This window comes from Hyla sarda, chromosome 4 (assembly GCF_029499605.1).
Source record: "Hyla sarda isolate aHylSar1 chromosome 4, aHylSar1.hap1, whole genome shotgun sequence".
NCBI classification, from domain to species: Eukaryota; Metazoa; Chordata; class Amphibia; order Anura; family Hylidae; genus Hyla; species Hyla sarda.
The window spans coordinates 149,364,582-149,378,894 of record NC_079192.1 but is presented as its reverse complement, the minus strand read 5'-3'; the positions used below and the strand labels follow the sequence as shown (position 1 = coordinate 149,378,894).

At 44.7% G+C, this 14,313-nt stretch overlaps 2 protein-coding genes across 3 annotated transcripts in view; one reads left to right on the top strand and one right to left on the bottom strand.

Moving 5' to 3' along the window:
• PIGB (phosphatidylinositol glycan anchor biosynthesis class B) overlaps nt 1-9,544 on the bottom strand; it is a 33,930-nt gene extending 24,386 nt beyond the window's left edge. Inside the window, exons 1-4 of the mRNA XM_056572365.1 lie at nt 9,373-9,544; nt 2,982-3,117; nt 2,504-2,621; nt 285-389 (exon numbers count right to left, since the gene is read on the bottom strand). Coding sequence (XP_056428340.1) covers nt 285-389; nt 2,504-2,621; nt 2,982-3,117; nt 9,373-9,490 — 477 coding nt within the window. The 5' untranslated portion in view covers nt 9,491-9,544. The remainder of the gene's footprint in view (nt 1-284; nt 390-2,503; nt 2,622-2,981; nt 3,118-9,372) is intronic.
• On the top strand, nt 9,407-13,062 carry PIGBOS1 (PIGB opposite strand 1). 2 transcript variants are annotated; one of them, XM_056572373.1, is made up of 2 exons: nt 9,407-9,544; nt 12,490-13,062. In XM_056572373.1, the coding sequence occupies exon 2, from the start codon at nt 12,554-12,556 to the stop codon at nt 12,713-12,715; it is 162 nt and encodes a 53-aa protein (XP_056428348.1). In that variant the 5' UTR covers nt 9,407-9,544; nt 12,490-12,553; the 3' UTR covers nt 12,716-13,062. The 2 variants fall into 2 exon arrangements, with proteins under 2 accessions (XP_056428348.1, XP_056428347.1); XM_056572372.1 differs by lacking the exon at nt 9,407-9,544 and adding an exon at nt 9,614-9,793 and having other exon boundaries at nt 12,490-13,058.
• Nucleotides 13,063-14,313: the final 1,251 nt, after the last annotated feature.

The following is a 14,313-nucleotide window of genomic DNA, read 5'->3' as shown; positions in this document are numbered from 1 at the left end:
CACGAAGCAGCGGCCAACACGCCCCCTCAATACTACTCTATGGAAGAGCCGGAGATTGCTGAAGGCAGCGCTCCGGCTCTGCCATAGAGTTGTATTGAGGGGGCGTGTCAGCCGCCACTTCGTGCGGTGGTCAACACGCGCTCTTCCCGTGGGCTGTCGGGGCCCCGTACAGAAGATCGCGGGGAGCCCCAGCTGTTGGACCCCCCCACAATCTGAAACTTATCCCCTATCCTTAGGATAAGTTTTTCACCACTGGATGTCTCCTTTAATATACTAATACATACCACCCATTTTGCCACATCTGAATTTTCCATGCGCCTCACAAAACTATAGAGTTTTACATCTGCAATGCTGGAGAACACGGCCTGGATCAGTCTGGGAAGCCAAATCTGCAGAAAAAAATATACATAGCATATTAGCATAAACAAGACACAGCTCATATATGTTCTCATTCTGAGAGGGTAATATGTTCAAGACAATACAGTACTAAAATTCTATGTGGGGCATCTACTAAGCCATGCTGCTTCACATGGAGAGGGTGTGCATAGGAGAGGTACCTTCCTCACATCCAACTTCACACCTGATTTCCAACTAAAAAGGTCACAGAAATCTACATAAGCTCGGAGGCCATGTAAATGTTTATGCTGGGTACCACAGGTGTGCACCTTATAGGAACTTCATGTAGGTGTGGTGAATGAAAACGCTGCCCTCAGAAATTAACTTCTATGGTTACAATGCAGAGGAGATACAACTTTCTCATATATACCTCTGGAGAAAATGCAGCAGCCTCTCACTCAAAAAAGTTATATTGTATGTACAGAAGAGGATTATGTCCTGAATATCCTCACAGGTACTCTGATGAGGAATAAATAAGAAAGCTACATCACGTCACATGCTTACCATTTGGTATAGCGGAGGACCTGTGGGATGTACTAAATGTCTTTTACTGGGATATTTGGGAGTGTTCACATACAAGTCTGCAGAGTCTTCAGAGGAATCAACAATAATACATCACATTGCATTACATTACAAGTCAATTATAAAATCTGCAGACATAGCAAATCCCAGTGTTCACTATGTAGACTGTAGTCACTATTTCTATGTAGACTGTAGTCACTATTTCTATGTAGACTGTAGTCACTATTTCTATGTAGACTGTAGTCACTATTTCTATGTAGACTGTAGTCACTATTTCTATGTAGACTGTAGTCACTATTTCTATGTAGACTGTAGTCACTATTTCTATGTAGACTGTAGTCACTATTTCTATGTAGACTGTAGTCACTATTTCTATGTAGACTGTAGTCACTATTTCTATGTAGACTGTAGTCACTATTTCTATGTAGACTGTAGTCACTATTTCTATGTAGACTGTAGTCACTATTTCTATGTAGACTGTAGTCACTATTTCTATGTAGACTGTAGTCACTATTTCTATGTAGACTGTAGTCACTATTTCTATGTAGACTGTAGTCACTATTTCTATGTAGACTGTAGTCACTATTTCTATGTAGACTGTAGTCACTTTCTATGTAGACTGTAGTCACTTTCTATGTAGACTGTAGTCACTTTCTATGTAGACTGTAGTCACTTTCTATGTAGACTGTAGTCACTTTCTATGTAGACTGTAGTCACTTTCTATGTAGACTGTAGTCACTTTCTATGTAGACTGTAGTCACTTTCTATGTAGACTGTAGTCACTTTCTATGTAGACTGTAGTCACTTTCTATGTAGACTGTAGTCACTTTCTATGTAGACTGTAGTCACTATTTCTATGTAGACTGTAGTCACTTTCTATGTAGACTGTAGTCACTTTGTAGACTGTAGTCACTTTCTATGTAGACTGTAGTCACTTTCTATGTAGACTGTAGTCACTGCCAGGAGACACTGTCATAGAAATAAATAGTGCGAATTACTTGGGAATTGGCAAGTCTGATGCACAGTCACAAAATGTAAAAGCTGGACTGAGGGGGCTGTTATCTTGACAGTAAAGTCACAGGTATAAAAATTACCTGCGCAGCTTTTTATCTTATCCAGATTACAGTTGTGGGGATTTTCCCAGAGAGCTGTTTTAATTAAAACACTGCAACACTGTAGAATAAAACATGGCTTAATATGACAGGGCACCTGTCACTAATGCATGCCCAAGGCTAGGGCACCATAAATGTAACCAGAGGTTCCCTTTAAAGGGGTTGTCCCACCTACTGATTTCATCTCCCTGCATCGCTCCATCCCATTCCTCTTCCTGATTGGAAACTTTCTTATTACACAGACTGTTCACACACAGCGTTGCAGCAATACAGAAAACTTTCTTGGGTGTGAGCTCTCCTCCTGTCCGACCCCTTTCTGTGTGTGACAAGCTCAGCACATACAGAAGGTGAAGAAGCATGGAAGAGCCCTACCGTGATCCAGACCACCCAGCCCATGACTTTAGCAAAAGGAAAGGTTTCTAACAATCCTAAATAGTGTATTTCTTTTTCATGAAGAGGTGTGGTACACTTACCAGAAAGGAGACATCATCCTTGCCCATCCAATGTAAAGCTTTATAAACAATGGCAAACAGCAGGGGGTATGTGAACCCCCTCAGACCTTGGTGCCACTCCCATGTTAAATAGCCATAATTATCATTGTTAAGTTAAATACATTGTGAATTCACATCTACAGCACTTCCCCTATAGATGTTCAGCGTAATATCTTCATAGATGATGGAAGAGAAAATCCTGGCTATAACAAATCTCAGATAAGTATAGGGTAAGCTGCTGACTATGCCAACCAGACAGTATTATTTCCTTGGGTTGAACTACTCTTTAAAACAAAATATATCTCAATCCTTTCCCTACAATGGATACAATTGATGCCAACATTTAAGCACCAGTTCAAAGTACAAGTGAGTTGTTGTGGAGTAATGTGCTAGCAAGGTAAAAATAGAATAATGTTCATCAGCTGATCTGATAATATTCTGCTATGATAGTAAAGGATATCTGAAAGTCATATTATGTGCAACTTCAAGAGACTGCCAGTATTCATCCGGGACAAAGCTGGTCTGGACCAAACCGCAATTCACAATCCGAAAGGCCACAGTGAACAAGACAAAGTAGACATTTTCTCCGAAGAGGCCTGTGGGAACAATAGAAGAGATGTCAGTCACAGCCAAATACATGACAATACCTGAAGGAATCATCAGGGTGTATTATGTAACTATCCTGTCTTAGGCTAGGTTCACACTGACACTGTGCTATGAACCGTAACCTTTTTTTTGCACTGAATGGACACTAAATGGGTTGAAGCACAACTGACACTGCCCGATCCCTACAGATCCCACTGACTTAAATGGGGTCTGTTGGGTTTCTGGTATTTTACAGCAGTTAAGAGGAGAAAAACAAAGGACATGCACTATTCATGTCTCCGCTCAACCCCCCTATCCTTCTGATGGACTCCCTTTGGCGGAGCATGGCGGCAATGCGAAGGAGCCCTTATCTGATTCACCATATACAACTGATGATCACTGGGATGCCAGTTATATGATGGAGCTGTCCGAACTACCTAGACTCAGCACTGCCCTAATAGTAACAAGACTGATCAAATATGTGACTGAAGATGCTATGACAGCCCAACCCAGTTAGAAGGAAATATACCGTAAAAATACATATATGTAAACCATAAACTGGGCATCAAATGGTTGCCTTGGCAACTTAAAGTGCAGTGTGGAATGCATCTCTCTGATCTGAATAATAGGTGGGAGTTCAACTTTACAGGTACCCTTTAAATGGGCACTGTCAGATCCAAAAACTTTTTATATTTTGTTACTGGTGAAAATTTTTGCATGATAGAGCAGGTAAAATAAATAAGATTTGTAATTTACTCCATGTAAAAAAATTTCCTTTTTTTCACTTCCTATGGCCAGACAGCACTTCCAGAGTTTGGTCTCCTGCCAGTCCAGCAGAGACCAAAGTCTGTGCTTTTGAGCAGACAGAATGTGGTCTGGACCAGAAGGGAGACCCTTAGTGGCCAAATTTATAAGGCCATGAAATTAGTGGCCGTTTTATAGTGAGTAAATTACAAATCTTATTTATTTTATCTGCTGTATCATATGCAAAAAAAAAAAAAACTTTAATGACAGTGTCCATTTAATAAAAAAAAAAAAACGGCTCCTGAAATCCCCACCACTAGGGGTCCCCATACCTATTGGGACTAACCAGTCCTGCAGCAGCATCTCCCACCACCACAAGGGAGGGACACGCACCCTTCCTCTGTCGGGTACAGACAGGTAGTGCAGGTGACACTGCTGACAACCATACTTACCTGGTCCCATTCTGTGCTCTGATCTCCCACAATCTTACTCCGTTGTTTGTGTTCCGGGGCGGACTTAGAATATGGGTGGAACTTTGTGACGTCACCACTGCTGTCTGCTAGCAGCAGGACCCAGCAGAGAAGCTGCAGCGGTGACGTCATGAAGCTCCGTCATTCCCCAAGTCGGCCCCGGATGCAAACAACAGAGGAAACTAGCGGGAGAAAAGGAGAATGGAACAGGACAAGGTAAGTATGGTTGTCATCGGTGTCACCTGCACTACCTGTCTGTACCGACAGGGGACACTGATAACAGATTTCCTTTAAATGGGTACTCCGCCCCTAGACATCTTATCCCCTATCCAAAGGATAGGGGATACGATGTTAGCTCGCCGCGGTCCCGCTGCTGGGGACCCCGGGGATCGCCACTGCGGCACCCCGCTATCATTACTGCGCAGAGCGAGTTCGCTCTGTGCGTAATGACAGGCGATACAGGGGCCGGAGCAGTGTGACGTCATGGCTCCGCCCCTCATGACATCACGGCCCGTCCCCTTAATGCAAGTCTATGGCAGGGGGCGTGATGACCGCCACGCCCCCTCCCATAGACTTGTATTGACAGGGGCGGGCTGTGACGTAACGAGGGGTGGAGCAGTGACGTAACGATGCTCCGGCCCCTGTATTGCCCGTCATTACGTGCAGAGCGAACTCGCTCTGCGCAGTAATGATAGCGGGGTGCTGCAGCAGCGATCCCCGGGGTCCCCAGCAGCGGGACCCCGGCGATCTGACATCTTATCCCCTATCCTTTGGATAGGGGATAAGATGTCTAGGGGCGGAGTACCCCTTTAAGGTGCCCTAACATATCCAATAAACACTCCGAACCCAGTGATTTTGCTGGGATCAAAAGACTAATGTTTATAGCAACCCAGCAAGACCACTAAACAACATACAGGGCTGAGGCTTCTAGCTCCCATATGTTGTTTACATTCAGGCACTGGAGCTGTGCAGAACAGCTTATCGTTGGGGATGCTGGCTATTGGCCCCCCGGGAATCAGCTATTGATGGCCTATTGTGTGGAGAGGGCATTAACCTCACCAGAAGCAAGGGCGTACAGGTACACCCTCGCATCCTGGCACTTGAGGACCAAGGGCTTACCTGTACGCCCTCAGCGTTTCCGTTCACCGCCGGTAACCAGGCGGTGAACGGAGCAGGATGCCTGCTGAAATCGTTCAGCAGGCATCCCGAGCCAACGCCTGGGGGGGGGGGGGTCCTGAGGGTCAATTCAGACCAGCGATCTGCGGCGATTCCGGGTCATACAGGTCTCCGGTGACCCGGAAAATAAGGATGATCAGGGTTGTCCAAGACAGCTCCGATCACCCTGAAGGGATAGGAGTAAGGTGGCAGGGGTGCCACCCCTCCTATCCCTACTATTGGTTGTCAGAAGTGACTGACTAATAGCAGATCGGGGGCGGGGGTTATCGTTCCAGATCTTGCAAAACTACAACTCCCAACATGCCCAGATAGCCGCTTTCTGTCTTGGCATGCTGGGATTTTTAGCTTTGCAACAGCTGGAGGGCCACAGTTAGGAGATCACTGTGCAGTGGTCTCTAAACCGTGGCCCTCCAAATCTTGCAAAACTACAACTCCCAGCATGCACGAACAGCAAACAGCTGTCTCTGCATGCTGGGAGTTGTAGTTGTGTGCCTCCAGCTGTTGCACAATTACAACTCCCAGCATGCCCTTCGGCTATCAGTACATGCTGGGAGTTATAGTTGGGGGGGGGGCACAAACCTCCAGCTGTTGCAAAACTACAACTCTCAGCATGCACTGACTGGCCGTGCATGGTGGGAGTTGTACTTTTGCTACAGCTGGAGGCACACTAGTTGGAAAATACAGAGTTAGGTAACAGAATCCAACTTAAGGTTTTCCAACCAGTGTGCCTCCAGCTGTTGAAAAAGTACAACTCCCACCATGCACGGCCAGTCAATGCAGGCTGAGAGTTGTAGTTTTGCAACAGCTGGAGGTTTGTGCCCCCCCCCATGTGAATGTACAGGGTACAATCACACGTGCGGGGGTTTACAGTAAGTTTCCCGCTGCAACTTGGATGCCATCCTTATCTGAGGAAGGGAGGGATCCTCCCGAAACGAGTCATCCTATCTATTTTTTATTTTTGTACAATAAAATGTCCTGCTGAGGACTTTTCCAGAATCCTTGGCTTCGCTTCATCCTTCATACCAGAGCTAGCAGCGCCGTCTTCAAGGGTCCTTTTTCTGCCTTCTTCCATTATCCTTCTCTTCTGAGCCCTGTAGTTCGCCCGCAGAGCACTTTACATCCACATATGGGGTATTTCCATACTCAGAAGAAATTGTGATACAAATTTGGGGGGCTTTTTCTTCCTATTACCCCTTGTGAAAATGGAAAATTTGGGGTAACACCAGCATTTTAGTGAAAAAAAAATTTATTTTCATTTTCACGTCCAACTTTAGCAAAAAGGTTGTAGGCGGACCCAGGATCGTGTTGATTCCCATTGTCCTATTTTTTTCAGCTTCTTTCCTCCTAAGTGTCCTCTCTTTCTTCGGTGTGTTTCTCTCCATTTTAAGAAGCTCTCTTTAAAGGGGTAGTCCAGTGCTGAAAAACATATCCCCTATCCTAAGGATAAGGGGATAAGTTTCAGATCACAAGGGGTCCGACCGCTGGGCCCCCCGCGATCTCCTGTACGGGGCCCCGGCTCGCTGGCCAGATAGCGGGTGTCGACCACCGCATGAAGCGGCGGCTGACACTCCCCCTCAATACATCGCTATGGCAGAGCCGGAGATTGCCGAAGGCAGCGCTCTGGCTCTGCCATAGAGTTGTATTGAGGGGGCGTGTCAGCCGCTGCTTCATGCGATGGTCAACACACCCCTTCCCGCAGACTGCTGAGGCCCTGTACAGGAGATCACCGGGGGGCCCCAGCAGTCGGACCCCCTGCGATCTGAAACTTAGCCCCTATGCTTAGGATAGGGGATAAGTTTTTCAGCACTGGATGGCTTCCTTTTTGTTGGCCCTTTTTGGGGCTCTGCGTTTGTCAGAGTTTGTTTCTGCTAATAGATCATCCTCATCTGCTCTCCTTTTTCAGGATGTTCAGTTTTTGGACGGCTCTTTATCGCTGATTATCCGTAGATCCAAGATGGATCAGATGGCCGGGGGTAGGGTTTTAACCATTCACCCGCTGATTGGTTACAACTTTTGTCCGGTGGCTGCTGTTTTGCATTACTTATCTTTTCATCCCAGCCTTGAGTCTTCTTTTTTAATCCACGAGGATGGTTGCAGCTTGTCGCGTTTTCAGTTCAATTCGGTTTTACAAAAATGGCTGGATGTTTGTGATTTAGCTGGTTTTAAGTTTTCAGCCCACTCTTTCAGGATCGGTGCTGCCACCGAGGCTGCTAAATGGGGCTTGAATGATGAAGCCATCAAGATTGGTCGTTGGGATTCACATAGATTTAAAGGGAAACTGTCAGCTTGCCCCCCCTGCACTAACCAGTGGTACTGGCTGGTAGTGTGGAGGGCGCTGATCAGTTTGATGCTTACCATGTCCGGATCCGCCCCACCGTCCAGCTCATCAATATTCCTCCCCTCCCTCCGCCTCTCCCGCTCTGTAATGAAGAGAGAGGGGAGGAATATTGATGAGAGTGCCAGTTAGCACCTAATTAGCATATACCGAAAATAGAAGATGACAGCCGAACGGCGGGTGGATCCGGGCACGGTAAGCATCAAACTGATCAGCGCCCCCCGAACTACCAGCCAGTACCGCCGGTTAGTGCGGGGGGAGCAAGCTGACAGTTTTCCTTTAAAATTTATGTCAGACCTCACTTGCTTGTTTCTTAAATTGTTTTCTCTTTTAGTTTCCAGGAGGAGGCAGATTTGGATTTTGGGTCATTCCATTATTAAGTGGGCTCGGAAGAGAACTGAATGGCATTCTGCTGTTTATCTTTCTTTCCCATCTGATTCTGTTTCCATTAACTGGTTTGGGTTCGGTGGTTTACAGTGGTCGGCTGTTCTTTCAAATATTCATTTGTTACTTTCTCGTTTCCCTCACCCCCGGATATCTTAACTATTCATGCATCGGGCAATGACATGGATAAGACCCGCACGCTTAATTTAAAGGGGTACTCCGGTGAAAACCTTTTTTTTTTCCTTTTAAATCAACTGGTGGCAGAAAGTTAAACATGTTTGTAAATTACTTCTATTAAAAAAATCTTAATCCTTCCTGTACTTATTAGCTGCTGAATACTACAGAGGAAATTATTTTCTTTTTGGAATGCTCTCTGATGACATCACGAGCACAGTGCTCTCTGCTGACGTTATAATAATAATAATAATAATAACGCTTTATTTATTGTTGTCCTTAGTGGAATTTGAACCCAATTCCCCAGCACTGCAAGGCAGCAGTACTAACCACTGAGCCACCATGCTGCCCTTAGCATACATCTGCTATGCACGGTTCCTAAAATGGACAGAGATGTCAGCAGAGAGCACTGTTTTTCCACACCAGGGTGCTTCCAGCTGTTGCAAAAATACAGCCTTTGGTTTCCGGGCATGCTGTAATTTGTTGTTCTGCAACAGCTGGAGGCACCCTTGGTGGAAAACACTGCCTCAGAGTCCGTTCACACAGGTGGATTTCATGTGGGTTTTCTTCAACATATTTGCTGCAGATAATCCGCAAGAGATTTTTCTAACATTGACTTTAAAAGGTCTGTAGAAAATCGGCAATTGTGTCAGATTTGGGGATTTTCTGCAGACCTATCGAAGTTAATGGTAGCTAAATCTGCACGAAATCCACCCATGTGAATGGACCCTTACAGTACGTTCACACTGTCTGGGCATGCTGGGAGTTGTAGTTTTTCAACAGCTGGAGGCACCCTGGTTGGAAAACACTGGGTTAGAGTATAACCGCAGACTGTGCTGTTCTATCATAGGCAACAAGTAACCAGAAAGATGAAAACCATGACTCCAGTGTGAACAGAACCTTCGCAAGCTGCGTTTCCTTCCATGCACACTATGATGTGAGGAGGGACATAGGACACCATGGCAGCAGCTTCCCATTCATACCTGTTTTGGCCGCCTCCTCCTCGCCCTCCTTACTGTACAGTTTTGACCTCCTCTTCCGGAGCTGCACGGTGCCCGCTGTGCCCGGTCTCCCGAGTGCCCGGCTCCTAATCACCTCCATGGCGGTGCCCCCTCTATTGTCATAGCACACCACGCCCCGCTGTCACTTTCTCAGGTAAGCCGGGATGCCAACCCTGTCCACAACATCGGTCAAATCCTTGGAAACATGGTCATCAAGACGGGCTTCAACAAAATGGCGGTCTACCAGCGCGCGGCTTTACGGCAGTACAGCGGGTAACGTGATCACCGGCAATATGGCCGCTCCCGGAGATAACATACATGTACATAGGAAGCATTGTAGATGAGAGAGGCGAAGGTCACCGGGATTCATCTGCCAAGTGTGCACTACATGTGATCGGCGGAGGTAGGAAGGAGCTGTGCCTGTGTATCTATGAGCGGGGACTACAATATGTCTGGAAGGGCCCAGCCGGAATATCCAGCCAAGTTCTAAATGAAATTAGAAGAATTTTTTTAACGCAATTTTGAAAAGACAAAAAAAAAAACAACAGCCTGTAATTCACACACACATTGTCCCACAGTGCAGATTTTAACCCCTTGAGGCCACAGACAATTAAAATATTTTCCTCTTCACCTTTTAGGGGCCATAACGTTTATTATTTCATCCACATCGCCATATGAGGGATTGTTTTATCCGGGACCATTTGTACTTTGTGATGACACCTTTCATTTTACCATAGAATGTATGAGGAAACAAAAATATATATTTTTGTGGGGGAAAATTGGGGGGGGGGGGGGGGGAACATTTAGCAACTTTTGGGCATTGTGTTTTTACTCAGGGGCAACTGGTTTTGGTAAATCCCCCCCCCCCCCCCCCATTATCTTTGGACTATGGTTCAATACAAGTACAAAGATACCCAATTCATATAGGTTTTGTTTTACTTCACTACTAATAAATCACCCCAATGAGTGACTGTTTCTGTAATTACATATACCTCTCCATTCATTTACTGCCTGCATGTGTCCTGCATTATTACTCGGCATTACACGATTCTTCCTACCTAATCCTTGTGGTTAGAAAAAGCAACAAAGGAGGAAGCTTTTGTCCTCATATCCCGTCCCCATATGACATCCCGACCTCATATCCCATCCTTTATCCTGTCCCCATATTACATCCCGACCTCATATCCCATCCTTTATCCCGTCCCCATATCACATCCCGGCCTCATATCCCATCCTTTATCCCGTCCCCATATGACATCCCGACCTCATATCCCATCCTTTATCCTGTCCCCATATTACATCCCGACCTCATATCCCATCCTTTATCCCGTCCCCATATCACATCCCGGCCTCATATCCCATCCTTTATCCTGTCCTCATATCACATCCCGGCCTCATATCCCATCCTTTATACTGTCCTCATATCACATCCTTTATCCTGTCCTCATATCACATCCCGGCCTCATATCCCATCCTTTATACTGTCCTCATATCACATCCTTTATCCTGTCCCCATATCACATCCCGACCTCATATCCCATCCTTTATCCTGTCCCCATATCACATCCCGACCTCATATCCCATCCTTTATCCTGTCCTCATATCCCAACCTCATATCGCATCCCATCCTTTATCCTGTCCTCATATCCCATCCTTTATCCTGTCCTCATATCCCATCCTTTATCCTGTCCTCATATCCCATCCTTTATTCTGTCCTCATATCCCGTCCTCATATCCTATCCTTTATCCCGTCCTCATATCCCATCCTTTATCCCATCCTCATATCCCATCCTTTATCCTGTCCTCATATCCCAACCTCATATCGCATCCCATCCTTTATCCTGTCCTCATATCCCATCCTTTATCCTGTCCTCATATCCCATCCTTTATCCCGTCCTCATATCCCATCCTTTATCCCGTCCTCATATCCCATCCTTTATCCCGTCCTCATATCCCATCCTTTATCCCGTCCTCATATCCCATCCTTTATCCCGTCCTCATATCCCATCCTTTATCCCGTCCTCATATCCCATCCTTTATCCCGTCCTCATATCCCATCCTTTATCCCGTCCTCATATCCCATCCTTTATCCTTTCCTCATATCTCATCCCATCGTCATATCCCGTCCTCAAATACCATCCACATATCCTTTCCCCATATCCTGTCCTCAGGTGACGTGACTTTGTGGGAGTGGGTGTGATTTGCAAACCAGAACGATGCACGAAAAGGGTAGCAAAAAGGGTGTGGCTTAAAGGTTGTGTGCTTAGCGGAGCTGATCGGGACCATCGCAATGAAATCTGTTACACCCCCTCCCATAGACTTGCATTGAGGGGGCGGGGCGTGATGTCATTAAGGGGGCGGGTCTATGACTTCATGAGCTCCCACCTCCAGCGTTCGGAACAGTTTGTTCCAAACGCTGAGCAGCGGAGTACCCCTTTAAGGTCCTTGCAACATTTAATGCAATTTTTGCACAGTCTTCCACTACTCAGCATCATTTAACCAGAGCAGTTCTAGGTCACTCATCAATGTCTGCGCCATTTGATAAATTTGGCGCACGGACTGCACTTTCACCGCTACTTTTTTGCTCTAAAATCAAAAAGAAGCAAGTACAGATTTCATAAATTCCCCTCATTGAGTGTATATATATATATATATATATATATATATATATAATGCAGTAGCAGTGCTGCATGCTTTCCTATGTCTACTGCGCGGAGGAGTCCCAGCGATTAGACATCCTAGTAATATTTCACCATTGTCTATCCCAAAGCAATCCCTTTAGGCACTGTCAGACTTATACCCAAGGTCCAATGTCACGTACAGAATTTATTCATTTTCTTCTCACTAAGGAAATGCAATGGGGTACTCTTCTGGTGTACATGACACCCATAGGGATCTATGGACACGTTTGGGAGCTAAGCATTATTTTGCAGTACGTTCAACAAGATTCTACAGTAAACCCTTAGGCCTCATTCAGGCCATGTTGTCTTATAAGTGGCCACATTATGGCTGTCTGCACAAGGTCTTAGTTTTCATACAGTATGCTCTTTTTTACAACCATAAACTAACATTGACTTTTATATTTTTCCTACTTCTTAGGTGATCAGAATTTAAAGAACAAGTTTTTTCTTTTGGCGCAGAAGATAAGCTTGTCATACGGAGAATGAATCACAGACTGCCTTTTGGCCAGCTCTTTTTGGCACTGCTGTTAGGAGTTGGTGGTGGTATATATATCTATAAGCCCCTTTTTGAACAGTATCGATATGAGCAGAAAGCAGTACAAGCAGACAGCAACACTACAGATGAGAAGAAAGAAAATAAATGATGCTGAATAGTTCTGATGTATTTGCTTCATTTTATTATGGCGGCGACTGTTTGCTGACTTGTAATAATACATCTGTGTTCTGTGCAATGATCAATTTCATAAGACGTGAATTCGGGCTGGAAAGCATTAAAGGAGAGACAGTTCCTTACATGGACGGAAGGGGCAGCAGAGAGCAATGTGGTCAGACTGGAAAGAACTACACAACTTCCTCTGGAGCATACAGCAGCTAATAAGTGCTGGAAGGATTAAGATTTTTAAATAAAAGAAATTTACAAATCTGTATAACTTTCTGGCACCAGTTAATAATAAAAAAAAAAAAATCCTCAGGATTACCCCTTTAAATGGCAGCAAAATTCTATGTTCAGACGATTTCAGTGTGTAAGTCCACCTTATGACTGTTAAAGGGGTATTCCAGGCAAAACTTTTTTTTTATATATATCAACTGGCTCCGGAAAGTTAACAGATTTGTAAATTACTTCTATTAAAAAAATCTTAATCCTTCCAATAGTTATTAGCTTCTGAAGTTTTCTGTCTAACTGCTCAATGATGATGTCACGTCCCGGGAGCTGTGCATGATGGGAGAATATCCCCATAGGAACTGCACAGCTCCCGAGACGTGAGTCATCAGAGAGCAGTTAGACAGAAAACAACAACTCAACTTCAGAAGCTAATAACTATTGGAAGGATTACGATTTTTTAATAGAAGTAATTTACAAATCTGTTTAACTTTCCAGAGCCAGTTGATATATATAAAAAAAAAAGTTTTGGCCTTGAATACCCCTTTAACAACACTTTAAGCCGTGGTGTGTTCTCCAAAAAGAGGCTGAAAGAGTGTCACTTTATGAAATATTGGAGCAAACTAGATGTCCAGTACAAAGGTGTAAAGTAAAAACAATTTATGTAGCTTAGATACTTCTACTTTTTAATGGCAGCCCATTAGATATATACCCCCACTGGATGCTTTTACGGCTTTTTTACACTACAGAAAATCAAAACGTAATCTGCGTTGCATCAAACTCTCATTGCCCTCAATGAGTTTTCTTCTGATGTGTTCACACATTGGAATTTCCATTCCATGTCAGAATTACAGACAAGGATCCAAAATCCGGTGGAAGAGTGACCATGTTCAATCTACCACCGGAATCTGGTAGTAAAAGCCCATAAGTTAATGGAACTATGGTGCTTATTTCTGCTGCAAATTCTGCACAAAATAAGTGCCTAATCAGCATAATTTCTATTCCATTTGCCATGGAGCAGAGAGGATCCAGATCCATAGAGCAATTCCGTAAGGACATTTTTCTTGCTGAATATACTCTTACTGTCTTTCAGTGAGGTATTTGTCATGTGATCTAACATATACCTGTAATGCAGTGTATCATGGTATGACCAGAGTCTAACTTTGTAACTACATCGCATTCCTTATTTTGTACCCATCCCAATTTCCACCCAGAATTATTGTCCAGAGTGTTTTATTTATGCATTTCCAGGAGGAATAAAGCTGGGTTCACACTACAGAACTTCCTCGCTGAAAATAATCCTCATCAGGACCTTCTATTGACATCAATGGTGATTTTATTTTACAACGATCCCAGGCAGAA